Source organism: Saccopteryx bilineata, chromosome 5, assembly GCF_036850765.1.
Source record: "Saccopteryx bilineata isolate mSacBil1 chromosome 5, mSacBil1_pri_phased_curated, whole genome shotgun sequence".
NCBI classification, from domain to species: Eukaryota; Metazoa; Chordata; class Mammalia; order Chiroptera; family Emballonuridae; genus Saccopteryx; species Saccopteryx bilineata.
Genome location: NC_089494.1, coordinates 65,736,519 through 65,758,070, shown reverse-complemented (window position 1 = coordinate 65,758,070; position 21,552 = coordinate 65,736,519). Strand labels below are relative to the sequence as shown.

Genomic DNA, 21,552 nt, shown 5'->3' with positions numbered 1-21,552 from the left:
AATAAAGAAAAGGAAAGGAATGAAAAGGAAAGGAAAGGAAAGGAAAGGAAGGGAAGGGAAGAGAAGGGAAGGGAAGGGAAGGGAAGGGAAGGGAAGGGAAGGGAAGGGAAGGGAAGGGAAGGGAAGGAAAAAGGCTTTCTAGCTGTTATTGATTTACTTCTAGACCCCTCTCTAGCAGAGGCCAAAAATAAGAGATCCTCCTGTCATATATCAGCACATGGATGGGTTTTGTTTGGCCAGACACAGTGTTTAAAAAAAAAAACACAAAATAAAGTATCTGTGAACCTGAATGTTTTTAGATGGGCATACATTCTTGGTTCAGCACAAACTCCACCACCCCCATGTTCTTTACCTAACACCATACACATTTATGTGACTTGGGTGGCCCCAAAGGCATCTGAGTTTGCAATACCTGCTATGTTGTTTTCTTTCTCTCCCGATAGGCAAATGCTTTTTCATCTCATTTCAAAGTAGCCCAGTAGAGGATTGGCTCAGTTTTCCTGGGAAAATGAATGTCTGGTAGAGCTCAGTCTCACTTTGTTTTTTGTTGTTGTTGTTTTTGTTTTGCAACAAAGACAGAAAGAGAGAGACAGAGAGAGGGACAGATAGGAACAGACAGACAGGAAGGGAGAGAGATGAGAGGCATCAAGTCTTTATTGCAGCACCTTAGTTGTTCATTGATTGCTTTCTTATATGTGCCTTGAGCAGGGTCTCTAGCAGAGGAAGTGACCCCTTGCTCAAACCAGTGACCTTTGGGCTCAGGCCAGTGACCATGGGTCATGTCTATGATCCCACACTTGAGCCAGTGACCTTGCGCGCAAGCCAGATGAGCCCACGCTCAAGCCAGAAGAGCCCACGCTCAAGCCGGATGAGCCTACACTCAAGCCTGAGACCTCAGAGTTTCCAACCTGGGTCCTCTGCATCCCAGTCCCACACTCTATCCACTGTGCCACTGCCTGGGAAGGTTCACACTCACTTTGGAAGGATTCATCTCCCCCTGAGCAGTTCCTTCCAGAACTGCTTTATTTCATGAAACCAGAATACCGAGGGACACTTTCCTGAAGAAAGGAGAGACCTAGGTCTGGAGTAGCCTCTGTTGTCATTCCTGTACGTACCTCAAGTCTGGCATTTTGTGAATGTTTCTGCTATTTAAGCTCATCTTTTAATACTTTCAGCCATGTCACTGGTCTTATTTCTTTAACCTGACCCATTCACTTAGAATGAGTCACTCTTTGACTTTTCTGTTTTTTTAATATCTCCATTTCTCCAGTCTCCTTGTTTAATAGTCCGCCAGAGAGATATCAGGTGATTCCAACTGTCACCAGGACATACTTAAAGTATTTGGCAAGTTTGATAACATTTGACAAGTTTGAAAGTAATCTTATTTTTTACTTATTTATTTTTAACCTTTTATTTAAATTGAGGTATAATTGACATATAACATTATATTGTTTCAGGTGTGCAATATAATGATTACTTCCTTTTTATTTAAGTTTATCTTTTTACTCTTACCCAAATCCTCTTCCTGCTATTCTAGCAAAGCTGAAGAGAGGAACAGATTTCATCTAAGTTTTATTAAGAATATTCTTTAAGTTTCTCTTTGGTTTTTATACTTCAAATAAGTCTTAAAATCAATATTTTGATGACTGAAGTGTAAATGAATAGGAAACATGAATAAGAAACATTCTGTTCAATTACATGAACAGAAATTCTATGCATCCTTATTGAAAACCCAGGCAAAGTAACCAGGGGCACGTGCTAAGCTCCAAGTGAAGGTGTTGATGCCTCCTCTCCTCCTGGTGGTGGACATGGACCTTTCTGAGGAGGCTTGGTGGTCTTTCCTGACTTTGGTTATGCCTTTTCCCCTCTGAATTACTATAAAATTGCCATTGCTCCTTTTTATACTATTGATCTCAAAAACAATCATGGCTTTCCACACAGATGGGTCTTGTTGCTGCTGACTTGGGCCAGAGAACAAGTTTAAAATTTTCTGTGTCAATTTTCCTTTTCAATAAGGAAACAAAGGTGTTTGTGTCCCAGATGTGGACTTTTCTTTTTTATTTTTATGTCAATTGTTATTTTATGTTGCTTATCACAGTGTTTCAAGTAAGCTTGGACTAAACATTTTGGCATTTCCAGCAGGGGGAAACTTGCCTGGTCCTCTAACTGAAGGGGTTCATCAGTCAGGAGAAGGGAGGGGGAGGAGCCAGTTCATCAAATTTTAAGAGGTTACAGCTATTTTTGACTTCTGCTTTATTTTTCTTTCTTTTAATATTGTTTCACTGTTTAGTCATAATGTTGCTTGTACAATAAAAAATCTAATAATGTTATGTTTAAATGGTTTCTCTTTATCCTCTTAGTGTTTGTAGCATAGCAATACAGGAAGTCTTATCTACAACCAATACCTCAAAGAATTACATTTCTTCCACATAGGAGATATTTATGTCTAAGGAACCAACTTAATTCTCTAGAATCAGAGACTACCCTTCCTAAAATAGATAACACAAAAGAAATTGATTTCTATTGTCCTTTTTCTGCGCTCCATCTCTGTCCTGTTTCATGTTCTATCATTGTAACTTCGACTTTTTACATTTTATGCATTTCCCACAAATACACTTCACAATTGGCAAATTTATATATTATCTTTATTGGTTATATTTTGGCTTGGCTGTTTCTAGATTATCTAGAATGAGGATAGCAAATAGGTGCAGAGTCTTTTTCCCACCCCAGTTGATCGGTAGTGACTACATGCAACTGTGGTTTTCAGCCCTGGCTACACATTAAAATTTGGGGGAGAACTTTAAAAAATTGATGCCAATCTCATCACAAGTAAGCTTTGGAGTTCCCAGGGACTAGGCTCAGGCATATTTAAAATCTTCCTGACAATTCTAATGAACAGACAGGATTAAGAATCATTGATTTGAAGTAGTGTCTCTAATACTTCTACATGGAACCAATCGTTTCAAGGGCTTTTTAAAAAATGGGATGACAGCCCCATCCCAGGACTTTCTGATTTGCTAGGTCTGGGGTGAAGCCCAAGAATTTTCATTTCTAATAACTTTCTCGGTAATGTGGATGTTTTATGTGATGTGTTCTCGAGTAGTCGGATGATGTGGGGTCCATCCTCTGAGAACCACTTACGTGAAGCCTTGTGTTAGAAAGGAACTTGGAGCCTGACCTGTGCTGGTGCAGTGGATAAAGCGTCGACCTGGAAAGCTGAGGTCACAGGTTCAAAACCCTGGGTTTATCTGGTCAAGGCACCTATGGGAGTTGAGGCTTCCTGCTCCTCCCCCCTTGTGTCTCTCTTCTCTCTCTCTCTTTCTCTCCTCTCTCAATTATTTGGGAACTCAAATTATAAATAAATAAAATATTTTTTAAAAAGGAACTTGGAGGTGAATTAAAGTTTAGCGGGAGAAAGTCATGATGGATTAGTCATGGCTGCCAGGGTCACAGGAAGAAGAAACTGTATTTGTCTTGAGAAACTCACCACTAAACTGTCCTCAACCACAATGTAGAAATGGCTTACTTCTGGAATTGTTCCCTATTAACAGTTAATCCTTCTCACATTGTGACAGTTTATTCTTTGACCTACTATGTTCCTCAGCAGGCAGCCCTCCCCGGCCCAGCCAGCATGAGAAAACTCAGTCTAGCACAGGGCAGTTGTAGCAACTGTGTGCTGCTGCTGTTGTAGCTAGCTGCTGGGAATGGGGGAGGGGGGGGGGCTATGTGTCTGTCCACTGTTGCCAGACAGAGGCAACTTGTTTTCCCATTAACACGAGTTATTTTATCCAATTTGCTGGCTGAGACTTAGCACCGAGTGAGGCCTGCCATCTCAGAACAGGTCAGTTTTGCTGATGTGTCCTAAATAAAGGTGCGGAAAGTCAGGGAGCAGCGTAGGGGCAGGGAGAGAGAGGTGCTGCAGAGAGCACAGGTGTGCCCTGTGTCCAACGCTGTATATTTCTGAGTTTATACTGAGGTCTCTAAGTAGTTGTTTGTTTTCTCTCAGTCCTGCGGGGCTTTGCAGATCACAAAAGCAGTCCACAAGCTGAATCCAACAGTGGCCATGTGGTGACTTCAAGTAACTCTCCTTCTGTCACTGAGAGAAATCGGTGAGTCTTATCTATAAAACTTCCCAGTTTCAAACTCAGGGGCTTTTGGTGAGTTGGAGAGAGTGGAACCCAAAGTATTTCTATCAGATTCTCCCATGTTTGGGTCATTCACATGTGGGCGAAGCTCTATTCTCCAGGGTCGTCTGAACACAGCACTGCCATTTGGGTTCTCTTCATGGTAAAACCTGTACTTGCCCTCATTGTTTTAAAGCAGTGGCTCTAAACAGAGACAGTTTTGTGCCTCTCCCACTGGATTTTGGCAATGTCTGGACACATTTTTGGTTGTCACAACTTTAGGGAGAGGGACTATGCTAATGAAATCTCATGTAGAAACCAGGGATGCTGTCACCCAACAACCGAGAACTGGCTAGCCCCAAATGACAACGGTTCCGAGTATGAAAAACCTTGGTCTAAGCTACAGCGAAAATAACTATTACTCCCTATCTACCCACAGGTTTTAGTTAAATATAATTCAAAATGAGTAAAGCAGAGCTTACCCAGGGCCATAATGCATTATTTTCAAAGTACACATGAGCTGCTCAGGTCTGCCAAGGACAGTAATGGCTAAATGTAGCCTCAAGTCACTTTAAGTAATGCCAGGCCAGGCTGTGACCCCAACCTCTAGAGACTGATGGGACCAGTAGACTTACCGCTCTTCAGGGAAGCTGCATAACCCACCTTCTCTCAGAAAAGCTTCCCAGGCCCATTACACGTCACCAGGAGGAGGAGGCAACTACGGGAAGGAGTGGGCCATGGCAAAGGGAACGTCTAACTGGAATAAAGCTTGCCTCTCGTACTTCCCTCCAGATGGATTGTAGGAACTTTCATTAAAAGTTTACTGAAGGATTTGGAGGAAGAAGCAGGCTGTTGAAAAGTTTCTTGCATCTTTCCACTTGGAGAAAGAGATGGTATTAATTTGTAATTTTCAAAAATAATTCTAAAGTTTTGAGACTTCTTATTAATATTTTTAGACCTGACAAATTTAATTCTCAATACTTTTCTACTGGACTCGAATGATTGTTTGTTGGACTACTGTTATAGTAGACTACTTTTCTAATAGTCAGAATAGCTCATATAAAAGTATGTGAGGAAATATTATAGACCTAACATCTCATGTTTGGATAGGAAAGTTTAGAATTTCTGTGGCAGCAGAAAGACCCCTGAACTTGGTGGAGGACTTGGGTTTTGGCCGTACTGGTAATGGTTTCTGCAGTTTGACCTTGGGTAAGTCAGTGGACCAGTCCCAGCCTGACTCCCCTCAACCTCAGCGGATGACCAGCTTTACTCAGAATATCAGGACAGTTCTGTGAGCAACTTCCACTTCCCTTCCCTCCATTTTAGGACCTCTTTCTATATTCAGCTGTCTTTTCTTCCTTGGCTCCCATCTCAAAAGACCACAGGTCCTCTTCCTCAGTGGGGTAAGCCCTCTGTCTGTTTCTGCTCTCCAGGCCCTGCCACCATCAGTTAGCCCATCCCTTGCTTTTGTATCTCTCCCTCTCTCTCTCTCTCTTTTTTCTCTGCTGCCTCTTTCCCTTTTGCTGATATGCCTGTTCCCCTCCCATAGTAACAAAAGCCTGTTCTTGGCCCTGTCCCTCCCTCTTCCTCCTTTCACTATTAGATTTCTTTGGACAGGCATCCTGGTGATTGCCTCACCAACCCCTCCCTCCTCCATCCTGAAAGCTGATCTGTGCCCTCACCACCTCCCTAAAACTGTCTTTGGAAAGCTTAGTTCCCAGTCACTAGAGCCTGTCTTCAACAGACTCCGCCACATTCAGTTCGTGGGCTGTGCTCTCCTTGACACACGCCCTCCCATGGGTGTCTGCGGTACTGCAGTCTCAGCATCTTCCTCCAGGATGTCTTCCTTCTCCGTTCCCCTCTTCTTCTACCCACCACTGAAACGAGGGCAACTCTCACGTCCTCGGTTCTTTCCTTTCTCTACTTTCCTCCTGGATGAAATCTTCTCTCACAGGCATATCCTGGCTCCAACTCTTAGCTGTGTGCTCATGATTCTCAGATTTCTGTCCTGAGCTCCACACTTACACCCAATGCCCATTGACCGCATGTTCCTGATGATTTATATCCCAGGTCTCAACCGAAAAGCCCTCAGCAGTGCCCCTCCTTCGCCTCACCCTGCCACTTCTGTGGGTGGCACAAACACTTTTCTGTGTCCTGGCCTTCAAACCTGCCAGTCATCGTTGGTCCCTCACTCTCACTTAACCCCACCCTCAGTCATTTTCTTAGCCTTCTTCCTTGGTCCAGGCCTGCCATTATTTCTTCTTTCTCTCTGTCCTCTACTCATTACAGACCAGCTTTCATTTCTGACACCTGATCAATTGCCCTCAAGAATATTCTGGCATTTCAAAGAACTTTAATAGCTTCCTATTTTAGACCAAAAGAGGTCCAGACTTGTCAGTCTGTTATATCAAGCCTCTCCCTGTCTTGCTCCGATGTGTCCTTCAGCTCACTTCCTGTGTAACCCTGTATGCACCCTCTGGCTGTGGCTACCTGGAGCCAGACTCTGTTTTGCTTTATGAAAGTACCTACTTCTGTTCTCTCTGTCAATTTTTTTCCTGTTCAGCTCTTACCTATTTTGCCAAAATACATTCTCATATCCCTTTCCTCCACAAAGACCTTAATTCTCTTTAACACTTCTTGAACCTTTATAGCATGTTTTAACAGTACTGTTCAAAGTGCAAGACAGGATAGTGAGCTTGTGCCTAAATCGATCCTACTGTTTTCTTCAGTAAGAAAGTCTTGCCATATATATCAGCTGAACTAAACAAAGCACTAGGTGATGAATTGATTTACAGCTGGCACAAACTCCTTGTGATATTATGAATGATGACAGTTCATACCCTGAGTCCTCAGACCACTCTTTGGTTAGTCGCTCTCTGGGTTGTGGTTTGCCTGGTGTTGTGGTTGACTGGGTACTAGCAGGACAGCTTCTCGAGGCCAAGGGCTGAGTCCTACTTCTTCCTGTTTCCAGTGAATGCAATGAGTTTATCAAGCTGACTCCCAAAGCCACTCTTCAGAACTCAGATTTTTTTCCTTCTTTTCTTTTTAATTTTTCAATTGCCACTTATATTCAGTATTATTTTGTATTAGTTTCAGGCAGACAGCATAGTGGTTAGACAATCATATACTGTACAAAGCGTTCCCCCGACATTTCCAGTGCCCACCTGGCACCGTGCATAGTTATTGATTAGGTCAATATTATTATTGACTATATTCCCTATGCTGTACTTTACATCCCTGTGACTATTTTGCAACTACCAACCTGTACTTCTCAATCCCTTCACCTTTTTCACCCAGTTTCCCCAAGCCCATCCCCCTCTGGCAACCATCAGGGAACTCAGATCTTCATGAGAGAAATGTTTTTCCTTCTCAACTTTTGGATGGCAACAACAACACAGTCAGAATAATATACCAGCTAGTGTGTCAGGAACCTCCTGCCCCAGGGCCTGACGCCCCATTTTCCCCTCCATATTTGATGGCCACCTCATGCCCCATGGATCAACCCAAGGATTGAAAGGAAGGACATTACAGAGTAGAGGCATGATAGGCATAATAAAGTGAGCTGGGACATGCCAATAATGATGCTCATGAGTAGTAAGTTACTATGAGTCTCCACCCCAGACATTAAAGGGTTCCTCAGAATAAAAGCTCTGAAGACAAAAGCTCCAGTGCTGAATCAGCCACTCAGGGATGTCATCAATGACACAGGTTTCTTCTTTCCTTTGCTCTGTTACCTCAGCACATCAGTGATGCTTCCAGTTAGGGTCACAAAGTGCCTGGAAAGATGCTAAGTATTACTTCCTCACTTGGCATTGCCCAAAACAGGAAGGAAGAGGTGGATGGAAAGGGGGCTCTTCCTCTGTTTGTCAAGAAGGAAACCTTTCCCAGAAGTGCCCAGCATACTCCCCTCACCTCTTGTTGGCCAGAATGTTCAGAGGTAGCTCTGCAGGGGAGCTGCAAGGGAGTCTGGGAAAGTGAACAGGCATTTTCAACTTCTGCAGGAGAAATAGGCAAAGGATAAAGGGATTGGGGAAGCAGCCAACAAAGTGTGCTGGAAGAGTCCTGAAGGGATAGTGATGAGAGCAGATAGGTACTAGGGAAAGATGAAGGGAGAGCAAAACCAGAGGAAAGAGTTCATAAGGAAGACCCAGACATGACAAGAAATATTGCTGAGAGTAAGAATGACAGGAACGTGTTGAGGTCATCATTCCGTTCACCCAACGTTTATTGTGGTACCAGGTCTTTTCCCACAATTATCCCATGTAATTCTCACACCAGCCTATGGGTTGGTGTTACTGACTCCAAGTTACTGATGAGTAAACTGGACAAGGAGAAGGCTAATAAAGTAACTCAATGCTGGCCCAGAGTCCAGGGCAACATTGCAGGTATCAGATTTACCTACTTCTGACCCAGTCAGCTAGTCTAGGGGTCATCCAATGTCACAGGGAGAATAAATGGCAGGTCTGGGGTTTGAGTCTGGATCTTGTCTCCAACAACAACTACTCATATTTGCTATTCCTTAAGAACTCCCTTACCCGCATTATGCTATTTAATCCTCATAACAACCCTGTGGAAGAGGTACACCTTTTATAAATTAATTTATCAATGAAATTTAGCAATTACCAGTAACTTGCCAATGTTACTTAAAGTGACAGAGTCAGGATTTGAACACAGGCCTTCTGACCCCAGACTTTCAAGCAGTACATTCTAATGTCTCTCTAGGTTCCAGACTCCAAACTCAAGTGCTTTTTCTGTTCTCTATACCTTTTTTTTTTCTTCAGCAAATCTTAAATCACAATGAGCTTGAGAATAAAACTGTCTCCCTGTGACTGGTGGAGAAAATTCCTGCACTAACTCTTGAGAGAAAGCCTATGAGCTCATGGAAAAGGTGGTCCCACCTCTACATGGTGGGGTAGGGTTAACTTGGCTAGGGAGAAGGAAACCTCGCATAGAAAGATGTCAGTGGTTGGTGGCGCTTCTCTGCACTACTTCCTGTGCAGACCTGTACAGTAAATGACAGAATGGAAATATTCTTTTATATCGTGTGGGCTTTGTCCCCATGATGCTAATCCTCCATTTTGACGCTGGTAAATACAATAGTGAGGATTATGCCCTTTCATTGAATTTGGCCTGCATATGTCAGCGCTCTCCCAAGGCTGCTATTTTACATTCTTTAGCTCAGATAGCCTGTTGTTCAGTAAAAGGAAGCCCCTACAGAGAGGCAGGGGGTTGGTAACGCAGGCAGGCGTAGATGTTGTCACCTGGCCGTTTGTCACGCCCCCAGATGAGCTGCTTCGTTGTGGGCCACCTCAGTGAGGAGTCAGACTCAGAGAGAAGGGGGCCTTCGTGACTCAGGCAGCTTCAGGGGAACTGGCACCTCGCAAGTGGGGAAAGCCAGCACATATTTCTCCCGTGTGTCATCCCTGCGGCTCTGGGGCTGGGAGCCAGTCGGGCTGACCTCAGAGTTGATGAGCCAGGGGAACAGCTGCCCCGGCAGGACGACTGTGGGCCAGATTTTCATGTGGGCTGCAAAGCATAGATTGCCACATATCTTGACAAATACTCTGCCTGGGGGGTCATGGCCAAAATATGTGGCTGTGCTAAGAAGATTAAACAAAACTTTTCTTTCATATCAGTATCAGGAGGATGTTTGCTCTCCCACCCTTCAATTCCCATGCTCCGTTTTCTTCCCGCTTTCACTCCCTCGGGAAGCTCCTGCCCTCCAGAACATTCTGGACGCCACGGCCAAGGTAGTGGGAGGAGCATCTCAGAGGACCTGGTGGAGCCACAGGGAAGAGGGCAGCAGGTGTGGGTGGCCTTGTTACTGCTGCTGATGTGCTAGATGCTCTATTATCTCTTTCAGGAGAAAGCAGATGGGTTTTGGTGACAGAGCTGGGCTTAAATCTTGTTCAACTACTTACAGACTATGAAACTTTGGCCATTTTTTTTTCTTTTTGAATTTAGAATCCTAGGCTGCCAAAAGGAAATAATTGTGAGGATTAGACATAATCTATGCAAATAACTAGCACAGTTCTAGACACATAATAAATGCTCAATGAGAAATGATGGGGAGCTGCCATTGGTCATGGTAATAGAGGTAGGAGCAATAATGGTAGACACTTATTTTTTTCTTTTTTTTTTCTTTTTTTTTTTTGTATTTTTCTGAAGCTGGAAACAGGGAGAGACAGTCAGACAGACTCCCGCATGCGCCCAACCAGGATCCACCCGGCACGCCCACCAGGGGCGATGCTCTGCCCATCAGGGGGTGATGCTCTGCCCCTCCGGGGTGTCGCTCTGCCGCGACCAGAGCCACTCTAGCACCTGGGGCAGAGGCCAAGGAGCCATCCCCAGCACCCGGGCCATCTTTGCTCCAGTGGAGCCACGGCTGTGGGAGGGGAAGAGAGAGACAGAGAGGAAGGAGGGGGGGTGGAGAAGTAGATGGGCGCTTCTCCTATGTGCCCTGGCCGGGAATCGGACCCGGGTCCCCCACACGCCAGACCGACGCTCTACCGCTGAGCAAACCGGCCAGGGCCAATGGTAGACACTTTTTTAGAGAGGCAGGGAGAAAGAGACAGAGAGACAGGAACATCGATCTCTTCCTGTGTGTGCCCTGACCGGGGATGGAACCCACAACCTTGTCATTTCAGAACACGCTCTTAACCAACTGAACCAACTGGTGAGAGCAATGGTAGAAATTCTAGTAGTTAAAAGGTTTCTGTAGAGCTAACTGTGATCCCTCTGCTTTTGCCCTGGAGCAGTACACCAAAATAAACATTGAAGATTTCAGCACTTTAGACAATACTCACTCTCTGCTTTTAACTTGAGAGCCAAATTTTGTTTTCCTGGGCTCCTGGCTCTTATCTCAGGGATAAATCTGAGGTTGACTTTGGGCCCAGGTCTCACCCTTGCCAATATGGCCAGAATTCTACTGGCACACCCTCACATGACAACTTTCAGAGCTTACTTGATTGTTAGGGCCTTCTTAGAATTTCTAGGCTTTAAAAATATTAATTGGTCACATTTATTTTCAAAACCTTTTTGAAGCCAGAAACTTTATCACCAGCTGAAAGGAGCTTCAAGGGAAAATCTGTTTTGAATTATATTTTTCCTTGTGGATTTGCTTATGGCTGTACATAAATATTTATCTGAACTATTTCAACAAACCCTAAATCATAAGTGATCCTTATGCAAAGGACCCATTTAGAGGGATTGTGGATGTCAGGAATGTCAGCAATCAGTTTTCTCTTTATAGGACTAGATTCCAAGGACCAGAGGCCTCTTTAAAAGTATCTGGAACTGTTTGGTGGTTTTCAACATGTCTTTTGTTTTCCTATTTCGGTATATCTGTTCATGCTGTTCCTTCTGAATAGAATACTTTTGCCAGTTCTTGCTTTACCTGTTGATATTTTACATATTCTTCAAGGTCTCACCCATATGGTACCTTCTACACAGGACTTGAAGCAGACGAGAGCCAGGAGAAGAGCATCCCAGGGGGGAGAAGTAGAGTGTGCCAGGGCCCAGAAGCAGGATATGCAGGGCTGGGGTGACTCTGGGAAGGACGATGTGTCCTGTCCAGTGGGATGAAGCAGGAGGGTGGGGTATGGCAAGGGTGTGATGCAGGGAATAAGGCAGCTCGGAGCCAGGATATGAGAGGACTTAAAAGCAGCACAAAATATTTTGGACCTTATTATATAAGGCAAAAAATGCACACCTAGGCGTTGGATAGAATATAGTCTGCAGACATATTTTTTTTGTCCTGCACAATGCTATTGAAATTCTTAATTAGTTTCTAACATATAAAAATAGAAAGATTTCATATAATAATTTAGATTTCTGATGGCTCTTGAAGAATTAGCAGCAATCTGCTGGAACTGAGTAGAGGCTGTTTTCCACTGATACCAACTCACTGGCCTACTTAATTCATGGCTTGGTCCCACCAGCATCTGAATTTAATTCCTGCCTGTTGTGTTCAGGGGCACCATGCAGGTAGAGGAAACAGTGTAGGCTACAGACTTTGGAGCCAGACTGCTTCTTTTCTAGGCTCAGGTCTGCATCTAATTAACTCAATAACCTTGGGCAAGTTAAGAATATTTCTAATATTGGTACCTATCTCATACGTCTGTAATGCAAATAAACTATAGGAAATTTTTAGAAGACTACTTAGTTTGTAGTAGGTGCACAAAAATGTTAGCTGTAATTACTGTATTCTACATGAGATAATAAACTCCAGGGCTGAAACTATCTGTTACTCATTTCTGTGTGACTCACCAAATCTAGAATCTTTGGTCATAGTCGTCATAAAATAAAAGTAATTGATGAATGAGTGATTAAATTTTTATTTTTGTTATATCCAAAGCTAAATTGAATTACTGTCCTCAAAAAAAGGCTTCCTATTTATATTAAGTCTGACCTGAACATAATTAGTTTTTTTATGAAGTAGGAAGCTGGCTTTCTCAAAAAATCAACTGTGCTAACTAAGTAAGTGAAGGGGGATATTATTAACACTGTGTCACTTTTCTGTAATGGATCTACTCTTCCTAACTAAAAAAACAAACAAACCAACAAAAAAAAACCCCACAAGTTTGGGAAGATGCTTAATTATGTGTTGTTGTTTTTAAGCTCAGTTATTGGCAGATAGCTATCTGTGGTTAATATCTTAATTTAATAGTCAGTTGCTAGAAACTACTAAGCAATGAATTTAATTCAAAATTATATTAGGACTCATGTTTGACTTGGGTTCTCTGACCACCCTACCCTACATGAGATCCACACTTCAAGGAAGTGTGGAAGTGTGCTTGTGCCTGGTACCACAAACAAAGATGGAACACCTCCAAAAACAATTTGGACAATTTGGTATGAGAACCAATTTCTGGTATGTCCAATATATCTTATACATAGCTGAAGTTAAGACACCACTGCACCTGTGGACATGAACAATTGTGTTTATGTTAATCCCTAAACACGTTGGCATCAGCAAATGATGACATGAGCTCCACGAAGCTGACCTACAAGGTGGGATTCACTTTCTCTCTGGAAAAATTGCACATTTACAGAAAACTTGGGTCCAACAGCATTTACTATTATTTGGACAAACATTATCCAAAAACTCAGTGATATATTCAAGAGTCTAAAAAGTTGCTATTTGGCCCTGGCCAGTTGGTTCAGCAATAGAGCACTGGCCCAGCGTGTAGAAAAGTCCTGGGTTCAATTCCTGGCCAGGGCACACAGGAGAAGTGACCATCTGCTTCTCTACCCTTCCCCTTCTCCTTCTCTCTCTCCCTCTCTCTCTCCCTTCTCCTTCTATAGCCATAGCTCAAATGGTTCAAGCAAGTTGGTCCTGGGTGCTGAGGATGGCTCCATGGCCTCGCCTCAGGTGCTGAAATAGTTCATTACCAAGCAACAAAGCAGTGGCCCCAGATAGGGAGAGCCTCAGCCCCAGACAGGGTTTGCTGAGTGGATCCCAGTCGGGAGCATGCTGGGAGTCTGTCTCTCTGCCTCCCTGCCTTCCTGCCTCCTTGCCTCTCACTTAATTTTAAAAATTAAAAAATTAAAATAAGGCCCTGGCCTGTTGGCTCAGTGGTAGAGCGTCGGCCTGGTGTGCAGAAGTCCCGGGTTTGATTCCCGGCCAGGGCACACAGAAGAGGCGCCCATCTGCTTCTCCGCCCCTCCCCCTCTCCTTCCTCTCTGTCTCTCTCTTCCCCTCCCGCAGCCAAGGCTCCATTGGAGCAAAAGATGGCCCCGGGCGCTGGGGATGGCTCCATGGCCTCTGCCTCAGGCGCTAGACTGGCTCTGGTTGCAACAAAGCGACCCTGGATGGGCAGAGCATCGCCCCCTGGTGGGCGTGCTGGATGGATCCTGGTCGGGTGCATGCAGGAGTCTGTCTAACTGCCTCCCCGTTTCCAGCTTCAGAAAAATACAAAAAAGAAAAAGAATTAAAATAAATAAAAAGTTGCTCTTTATCTTTGTATTTTAAATGTCAAATGGTTCTCTTTTTTTATAAAAAAAAATATTGCCTCTAGTTTTTCTAAAGAAATATTAATTTCTTTTTAGCTCTCCCCCTTTCCTTCTCTCTTTTTCTCTCTCTCTTATCTCTTTCTCCCTCTTTCTTATCTCTCTCTCTTCCCTTTACACAATTTATCTCTTAAAGTTCTAGTGTCTAATGCAAAGAATAATTTCAAGTACTCACAAAATCTGGCAAATTCTTCTGACCGTATTTCACCATCCCTTGTTCTCTTCCTACTCATGATCCATTTTGTGGGAGTGGGAAATTCTAAAAATTAAGTGCCTCTCTGATATTTACTTTGTCATATCCTCATCAATACTTTTACTATGTTCAGGCTTGGAATGAGTTTTTGACCAAAATACCTTTGCATACTGAGGCTATTTTGAAAGAAGAAAAACTTGAGAAAGAAAATTTGCTCAAGTTGAAAACTGTATTTGTGTATAAATGAATTCTATATAAAAGTGTTTCATTGTGAACACTTAAAGAAACTGAGAGTGTAATCCTACAGGTTAAAAAAAAAAGATAAACTATGCAGATTTCTACAGGCTTATTAACTATATTTCATGTTCTCCTCTGATTTAGAAGAAAAAAAATGTTAGTGTTTTAGTTCCAAGTGTGTTTTGTGAATTAAATGGTGTTGGCTCCTACCTGTGGGACTCAGATATGCCAGCATATTTCTCATTAGCATTACTCCCGTCACTTTAAATTAAGAAGGAGTCTGAGCAAGTGTTTGCCACAGAAACTGTTGACAGTAGTAAAGCCGCACTCTCTCTGTGCATCTTCTAACTTCTCAGACTGGTCTCCTTGATGAGTAGACAAAACAGGAGGTGGGTTGGATTTTTTCTTTTCATCTGTGTGGTATAGGTCAGATGGGGAAAACAGAGAGGAATAGAGAGCTCTGGTGAAACAGAGCTCTAGTGACTGCTGTGATTGGGAAATTAGATAATAAACAGTCCCTGATATCAGGATTCTAATGGCCTAAGATCAACACAGTCTGGAGACGCAGGCAGGAGTGGCCTTCCCGTTCTGGCTTAGACCCTCCCTGGAGACCTCTTTGTGTCAACAAGAACAGCCAGCGCTCCTGGCCTGCTCCCAGCACTCAGAGTGGGGCTATCATTTTTGTTTGCTTTGCAAATATCTTAATGGGAAGTGGTTCAACACCACCTATGGGTTAATCTGAGGGGTTCTGCTTGGCAGCTGTTAGCGCTGAGAACCACATGGCCGCTCTCGGATGGAGGGAGTCAGGCTGACTGTTAACTACCTAGCGCCAGGTTGAGGCATCTTCTTTGCTTATTGGATTTACTGGCTGGCAGGAAACACCTTGTTGTCTTTTATTTTTAGTTTGTTCCTTCTGGGAGGGTAGAGACATTATTCTCAGGTCCAACTGTGCTTTTCCCTCTAAGGCAGGACAGTTCTTTGCATTAGTTTCACTGGCATGCCACATACTTCTTTCACCTAAGCTCATTCCCATACAATCTCAAATTTGATATTAAAAGTGGTGGTATGGCGGTGGAGGCAGTGGTTCTGTAGCAGGAGGAAGAATCTCGTACGTTGGTCTGCAAGGAGGGTAAAGCTACCACCCCGGCCTTCCGCCAGGGTCTACAGAATCAAATCGATACCAAATTGCTAAAACAGTCTCTGCTTGGCTGTTCCCTTAGTTTTTTTACTCTCTTCCTAAATTTGGCTTTTACTTGTCTTCACCCACGGGAATGTGTCCCTGGGTGACTTGGCCACATCACAACTTTCTGGATCTCTATCAGCTGACACCGGTCCCAGTGAACTCTTTCTCTATGCTTTCCTCACTGGATTTCAGGCAGGGTGGGATGGTGTCCACAGAGCAGGTTAGGAGAGGTCCTAGAGTGATGACAGTTTCCAGCTACCCCCTCTGCAAAAATGGAAGAAGTGCAGATGACTCTTTAGGTCCTGGAGAAAATGTCCAGTTTCCTTAAGGAACCAATAGGTCAACCTTTCTAAGACCTTGTCCTTTCCTGAGGACTTCCATCCCTATTTTAAGGGTTGCCTGGTGGTTGAGAGCAGGGGTCCAGGAGTCTATCAGACCTGCTACTACTAAGGGTGAGACCTTGATGAACTTACTTCTTTTCTCAGAGTCTTCATTTACTCTTCTTTAAATAGAGAAAGAAATGGCACAATATCTACCTCACAGGTTGTGAAAGTTAAGTGAGTTAACATATACCAACTGCGTGGCATCCCATCTGACACACAGAAGCACCCGTGAATAGGGGTGATAAGGAGAGCTGTAGTTATCAACGAGCAATCCACCTTTCTTTAAGTGGCCCTCAGCATTGTACATTCTTTTCTGAAGTACTCGTTTTGAAGTCTGTCATTCCCAACCCTTTAAAATTAAGCCAGTGCCAAATTAAGAGCAATTTGCATATCAGAGTAAATAATGATAATGAAAGAATATAACGTATTTAATAAAGTAAGAATTCATGAAACACATTGGTAGAAAGAGAGAGAAAGAAGGAAAGAAAAAGACGAGAGAAAGAGGGGGGAAGGAAGAAAAAACAGAGTAAGCTTTTTACTGCAATAAAATGTGAAATACTAAATGTAGAAGAAAGAATGAAAAGAGAAAATTACCATTTGGCAGCTACCAAAGTAATCATTGTTTCAGGCAAGAATCGTGAATGGATGCTGAAACTAGTCTGTGAAAGTATAAGGAGAAACATGCTATTTTTACAGTCTCAGAGTAAATCTCCATAAGATACTCATTAATTATAAAAGGATAGTGCGGAAATCTGGCAGGCACCACTTTCCCAAGGGATGAAAGTTAGGTATTACCAGTAATCGGACAAACGGACAGCATGTGCCTCCTGATAGGATGCGCTGAGAAAAACACAACATCCCTTCTGTGGGTTTTTCACCAAATGTGCCTAACCTGAATTTAATCATGAGGAAACAGCAGACAAACCAAAGAGAGAGACCTCTTCCAAAATGACTGACCTAGAGGCTTCAAAATGAAATGCAAAGGAAGACTGGGGAACTGTTCCAGGTGAAGGAGATGAAAGAAACATGACCGCAGAAAGCAATGGATGGGCCAGCATTTTCTTCCGCTATAGAACACATCACGGGCACAATTTGAAAAATATGAAGACAATCTCTATGTTAGATAATAGCATTAAATTAATATTAATTTTGTGATTTCAATTATTTTATTATCGTCATGTAAGAATGCCTTTGCTTTTAAGAAACACACACAGAAATATTTAAGGATAAAGGAGTATGAGGTGCAATTGAAAATCAAATGGTTCAGAAAATAATTGTGTGTGTGTGTATGTGTGTGTGTGTGTGTATCACTAGACATATAACAAGAGAGAGGAAGGAGATAAAGTAAAGATGTATGTTGCTAGTATCTGGAGAATCTGCTGAGGAATGTACAGAATTCCTTATACTCTTCTTGCATCTTTTTTACAAATATGAAATTAAATAAAAATTTTAAAAAATTTTAATAAGTTAGTACTACTTCCTTTAGACAAGGCAATTCATCAGCCACGTTCTGTTTAGAACCTGGTCCCTCTCCAGCCATACCTAAACATCTGTCCACATCAGCATGGCACTCACTGCACGGTGTCTGTCCTGCAGCTTCTCTGCTGTGACACTGCTGGTTAGTCACTACCAACAATCTTGTTTAGACTTTTCCCACTTCGTTTTTTTTAAATTTCCTAAAATGTTCCTCCCTGCCATCCCACCCTCCGCCTCACCTGTCTTTGGGCCTCCTCACTCGGGGGGGGGGGGGGCGTGCTCATCATGCGCCCCACTGCAGGGCTTCTGGTTTCTCTTTCACCCAACTGAGTGCTGCTTTCAGAGGTAGAGGAAACCGGTTACTGTAAATAGTCTCCCTCGGGGATGACGAGAGCATCATGCAAACAAGGAAGGTGTTAGACCCCTCTCTTTCTCGCTGACTCATTTGGACAAATCACATCACCTTCCTGCCCCTGAGACTCAGTTTCCCCACCTACAGCATGAAAAAGATGTAGTAAATTCTCCCTGACATTTTCTTTGCATCCACAAATCTATGTCCTGGCCAAATTCAGTCTTTTAAGTGCTACAATTGTAACTCAAAAGTAACTCAAACCACAAGTGTGACCCACCCAAAGGGGAGACAGGTTCCAGAAAAGGACATGCCAGACACCTGTCATTATCACCCTCCCTTCTCTTAAGCCTGAAGTTTCCAAATTCAAGGATTTGTCTTTCAGAAGTACAAAATTATAAACAATAAGTATAACACCTTGCTAAGTACATAGTTTATTTCAAAATTCTGACCCTATACTTTTCTTTATTAATCCTTTAAAAATCCTATTGTCTTATGTTTTTATTTTTTCCTGCCTAAAATAAAAACAAATGTAATCCTTTTCCCCCAGCTTGGCATGAATTTTTATTTCTATTTTGTTGAAGAGCTGGGGTGCTAATATTTCCACATTAGGGTTGCCATATTTAGCAAGTGAAAATGCAGGCTACCCACTTAAATTTGGATTTTATATAAACAACTAATTTTTTTAGTGTAAGTATGTCCCAAGAAATAGTTGAAAAAACTGATACTAAAAAATTATGCATTGTTTACCTAAATTCAAATTTAACTGAGCGTCCTGTATTTTATCTGGCAACACTAACCCAAGTTCTTTGGAACTAATGTATCGTGTGTATATATTTGTATATCATAAATATATATCATGAAGTGTGTGGCTAAACCTTTACCAAGTGTTTACAACAGTCCTCTGACCTCTACGTGCCATAACATATTGTATTTTTTACCCTTTAAGAGCTTTTGATTAAAAACATATTCAAAGACATCAACTCTTATTTATCTATTATGGACTCGACTCAGATGGCCCCTCTGTAGCTACTCAATCTATAATTTCAGACTCCACCCCCAACACTTCCAGTATCCCACCCCTGTTTTAATCTTCTTCTTTGGCACTTACTTCTATTAAGTATACTTTCAGCCCTGGCCGGTTGGCTCAGCGGTAGAGCGTCGGCCTAGCGTGCGGAGGACCCGGGTTCGATTCCCGGCCAGGGCACACAGGAGAAGCGCCCATCTGCTTCTCCACCCCTCCCCCTCTCCTTCCTCTCTGTCTCTCTCTTCCCCTCCCACAGCCAAGGCTCCATTGGAGCAAAGATGGCCCGGGCGCTGGGGATGGCTCTGTGGCCTCTGCCTCAGGCGCTAGAGTGGCTCTGGTCGCCAACATGGCGACGCCCCGGAGGGGCAGAGCATCGCCCCCTGGTGGGCAGAGCGTCGCCCCATGGTGGGCGTGCCGGGTGGATCCCGGTCGGGCGCATGCGGGAGTCTGTCTGACTGTCTCTCCCTGTTTCCAGCTTCAGAAAAATGAAAAAAAAAAAAAAAAAAAAAAAGTATACTTTCATATTTGCTTCTTTTTTTCTTTTATTAACTGCCTCATCTAGAATGTAGGTTCTTATGAGCATAGGGATCTTAGATCTGCCATATCCCCAATGACAGTAGAAGACAAACTAAAGGTGCTCAACAAATATTTGTGGAATGAGTGAATGATGTCTGTGAAGCTACTAAGGACCTTATATTGCACATGCTAAAGACATCATTCTTATAATCATACAGAATCTGAAAAGACTTACCACCCTGACTGTGATAAAAGTGCGTATACTCTTAATATTAGTCTATATACACAAGGTAAGTAAAAGGTCAGCAGGTCAGGGATCAAGGTGTATCTGCATATATAGCTGGGCTTAATTTAATCTGCCTCCTACAAATTTTCTAAAACTAAATGTTAGTCCTCTAGGTCTCATTTCTTAAAATCCCAAAATATATACCATTGTGTGACTATCCAGAAGAGTCCAGTAACAAAATGGGGCTGGATGCTGAGCGCACAGTCTCCGTGTCCACCAGATCTGGGTTTGTATCTCAGTATGACCTGGACAGGTTACTTATATGGCTCAAGCTCTGGCTGTGAAATGGGTACCCTGGTCAACCTATGCTGCTAGCACTGATGTGAGGTTTAAATGAGATCATCAGTCACGTCCTCAGCATAGTAGAGCATTGTTTAGCCATTTTGGCTGGGGTGTGGCCCTCAGCTCATGGCCATGCATTACTTTTGGTCATGGTGCTCACTACTACGTCTTAATTCCAACTCTGGCCCGAACTGGCCAGGTTTGCTCTCAGCTCCCTTGTCTGCAATAAAGAACTGGAATTGGTTGTATGGATGGCTCTTGGTCAAGTGTCCTTCTGTCCAATAAAGCAATCATTCTCAGTAGAAGGAAGAAAAACCTTCTGCTCCTACCTTAGATTTGATACAGTGACATCTGCCTGCACAAAAGTAGTGAAGTAATAAAAAAAAAGAATGCAAGAAATGGCAAATTAAGGCTGTATGGCTTTATGGTTAGGGAAAAGCAATGAGGCAGACAAATATCACATTTAAAGGGCTCAGTGGGATTTGGAAAATTAGCATAAGTACATAAATCTAAGTAGTGCTAACTTAGAGCAATTGCATTATGAAACATTTATCAGCCTTTTGAGCCCTTTTGATGAATTTGTCCTTGAGCCATGTTCTAAAACTTAAAATAATTGTGTCTAAGAGCAAAACAATCCATATATTAAAGTATAACTTGCATATACCACTCCTTCATCAATGATCCTGATTGGGAGTGTGATACAGGGTATGCATTCATAATTCTTATAAAAGATACCAAGTAGGCAAACCTAATGAGAAAAAAAAAACAATACAAAAGCTGTGATCATTCCTTCTAGTTTCCCTTTTTTCCCTATGATAATAGTGATCTTATTTTGTACTATTATTGTTTGCTTTCACCTCTATTATTCTCTTTGTATTTCTTTTGTATCATGTCTTAAAGCCTAGGAATAATGTTTTTCCTCTTTAGAAATCAAGAAATGTCAATTAAAATAATAAAGAAGTACCACTTTTTTGCCAAAGAGATAATCTCTTTGGCAAAAAAATCTCTAACCAGTGGTGCCGCAGTGGATAAAGTGTAGACCTGGAACGCTGAAGTCACCAGTTTGAAACCCTGAGCTTGACGGGTCAAGGCACATATAGGAGTTGATGCTTGCTACTTGTCCCCCCACACTTTTCCTTCTCTCTTTTTTTCTTTTTTTCTTCCCTCCACCGCCTCTCTAAAATGAATAAATTTAAAAAATAATAAATTTTTTTTTAAAAAGGACTGATACTACCCAGTGTTGGTGATAGAATGGGAAATGGGTCCTTTCATACCTTTGTGGATGCATGTTATTATTTTTTTAGGGGAGGGGGCTTTTTAAAGGAGATTTTGCTGTTGTAACTCAAAAGCTTTAAAATAAGCAAAAAATTGACCACCCTTTGACTTTATAGCCTTATATTAAGACTTATTCTAGGGAAATAATTGAATATGTACTCATAACTATATGCACAGTATATTTAATGGTTCATTATTTATAATGTGACA

The 21,552-nt window shown here is 42.6% G+C and overlaps 1 protein-coding gene across 5 annotated transcripts in view; it reads left to right on the top strand.

Moving 5' to 3' along the window:
• Positions 1 to 21,552, top strand: part of MYO3B (myosin IIIB) — a 577,608-nt gene that overhangs the window by 421,284 nt on the left and 134,772 nt on the right. For all 5 annotated transcript variants that reach the window (XM_066280402.1, XM_066280405.1, XM_066280403.1 and 2 more), the window contains one exon: positions 4,007 to 4,109. In XM_066280402.1, coding sequence (XP_066136499.1) covers positions 4,007 to 4,109 — 103 coding nt within the window. The remainder of the gene's footprint in view (positions 1 to 4,006; positions 4,110 to 21,552) is intronic.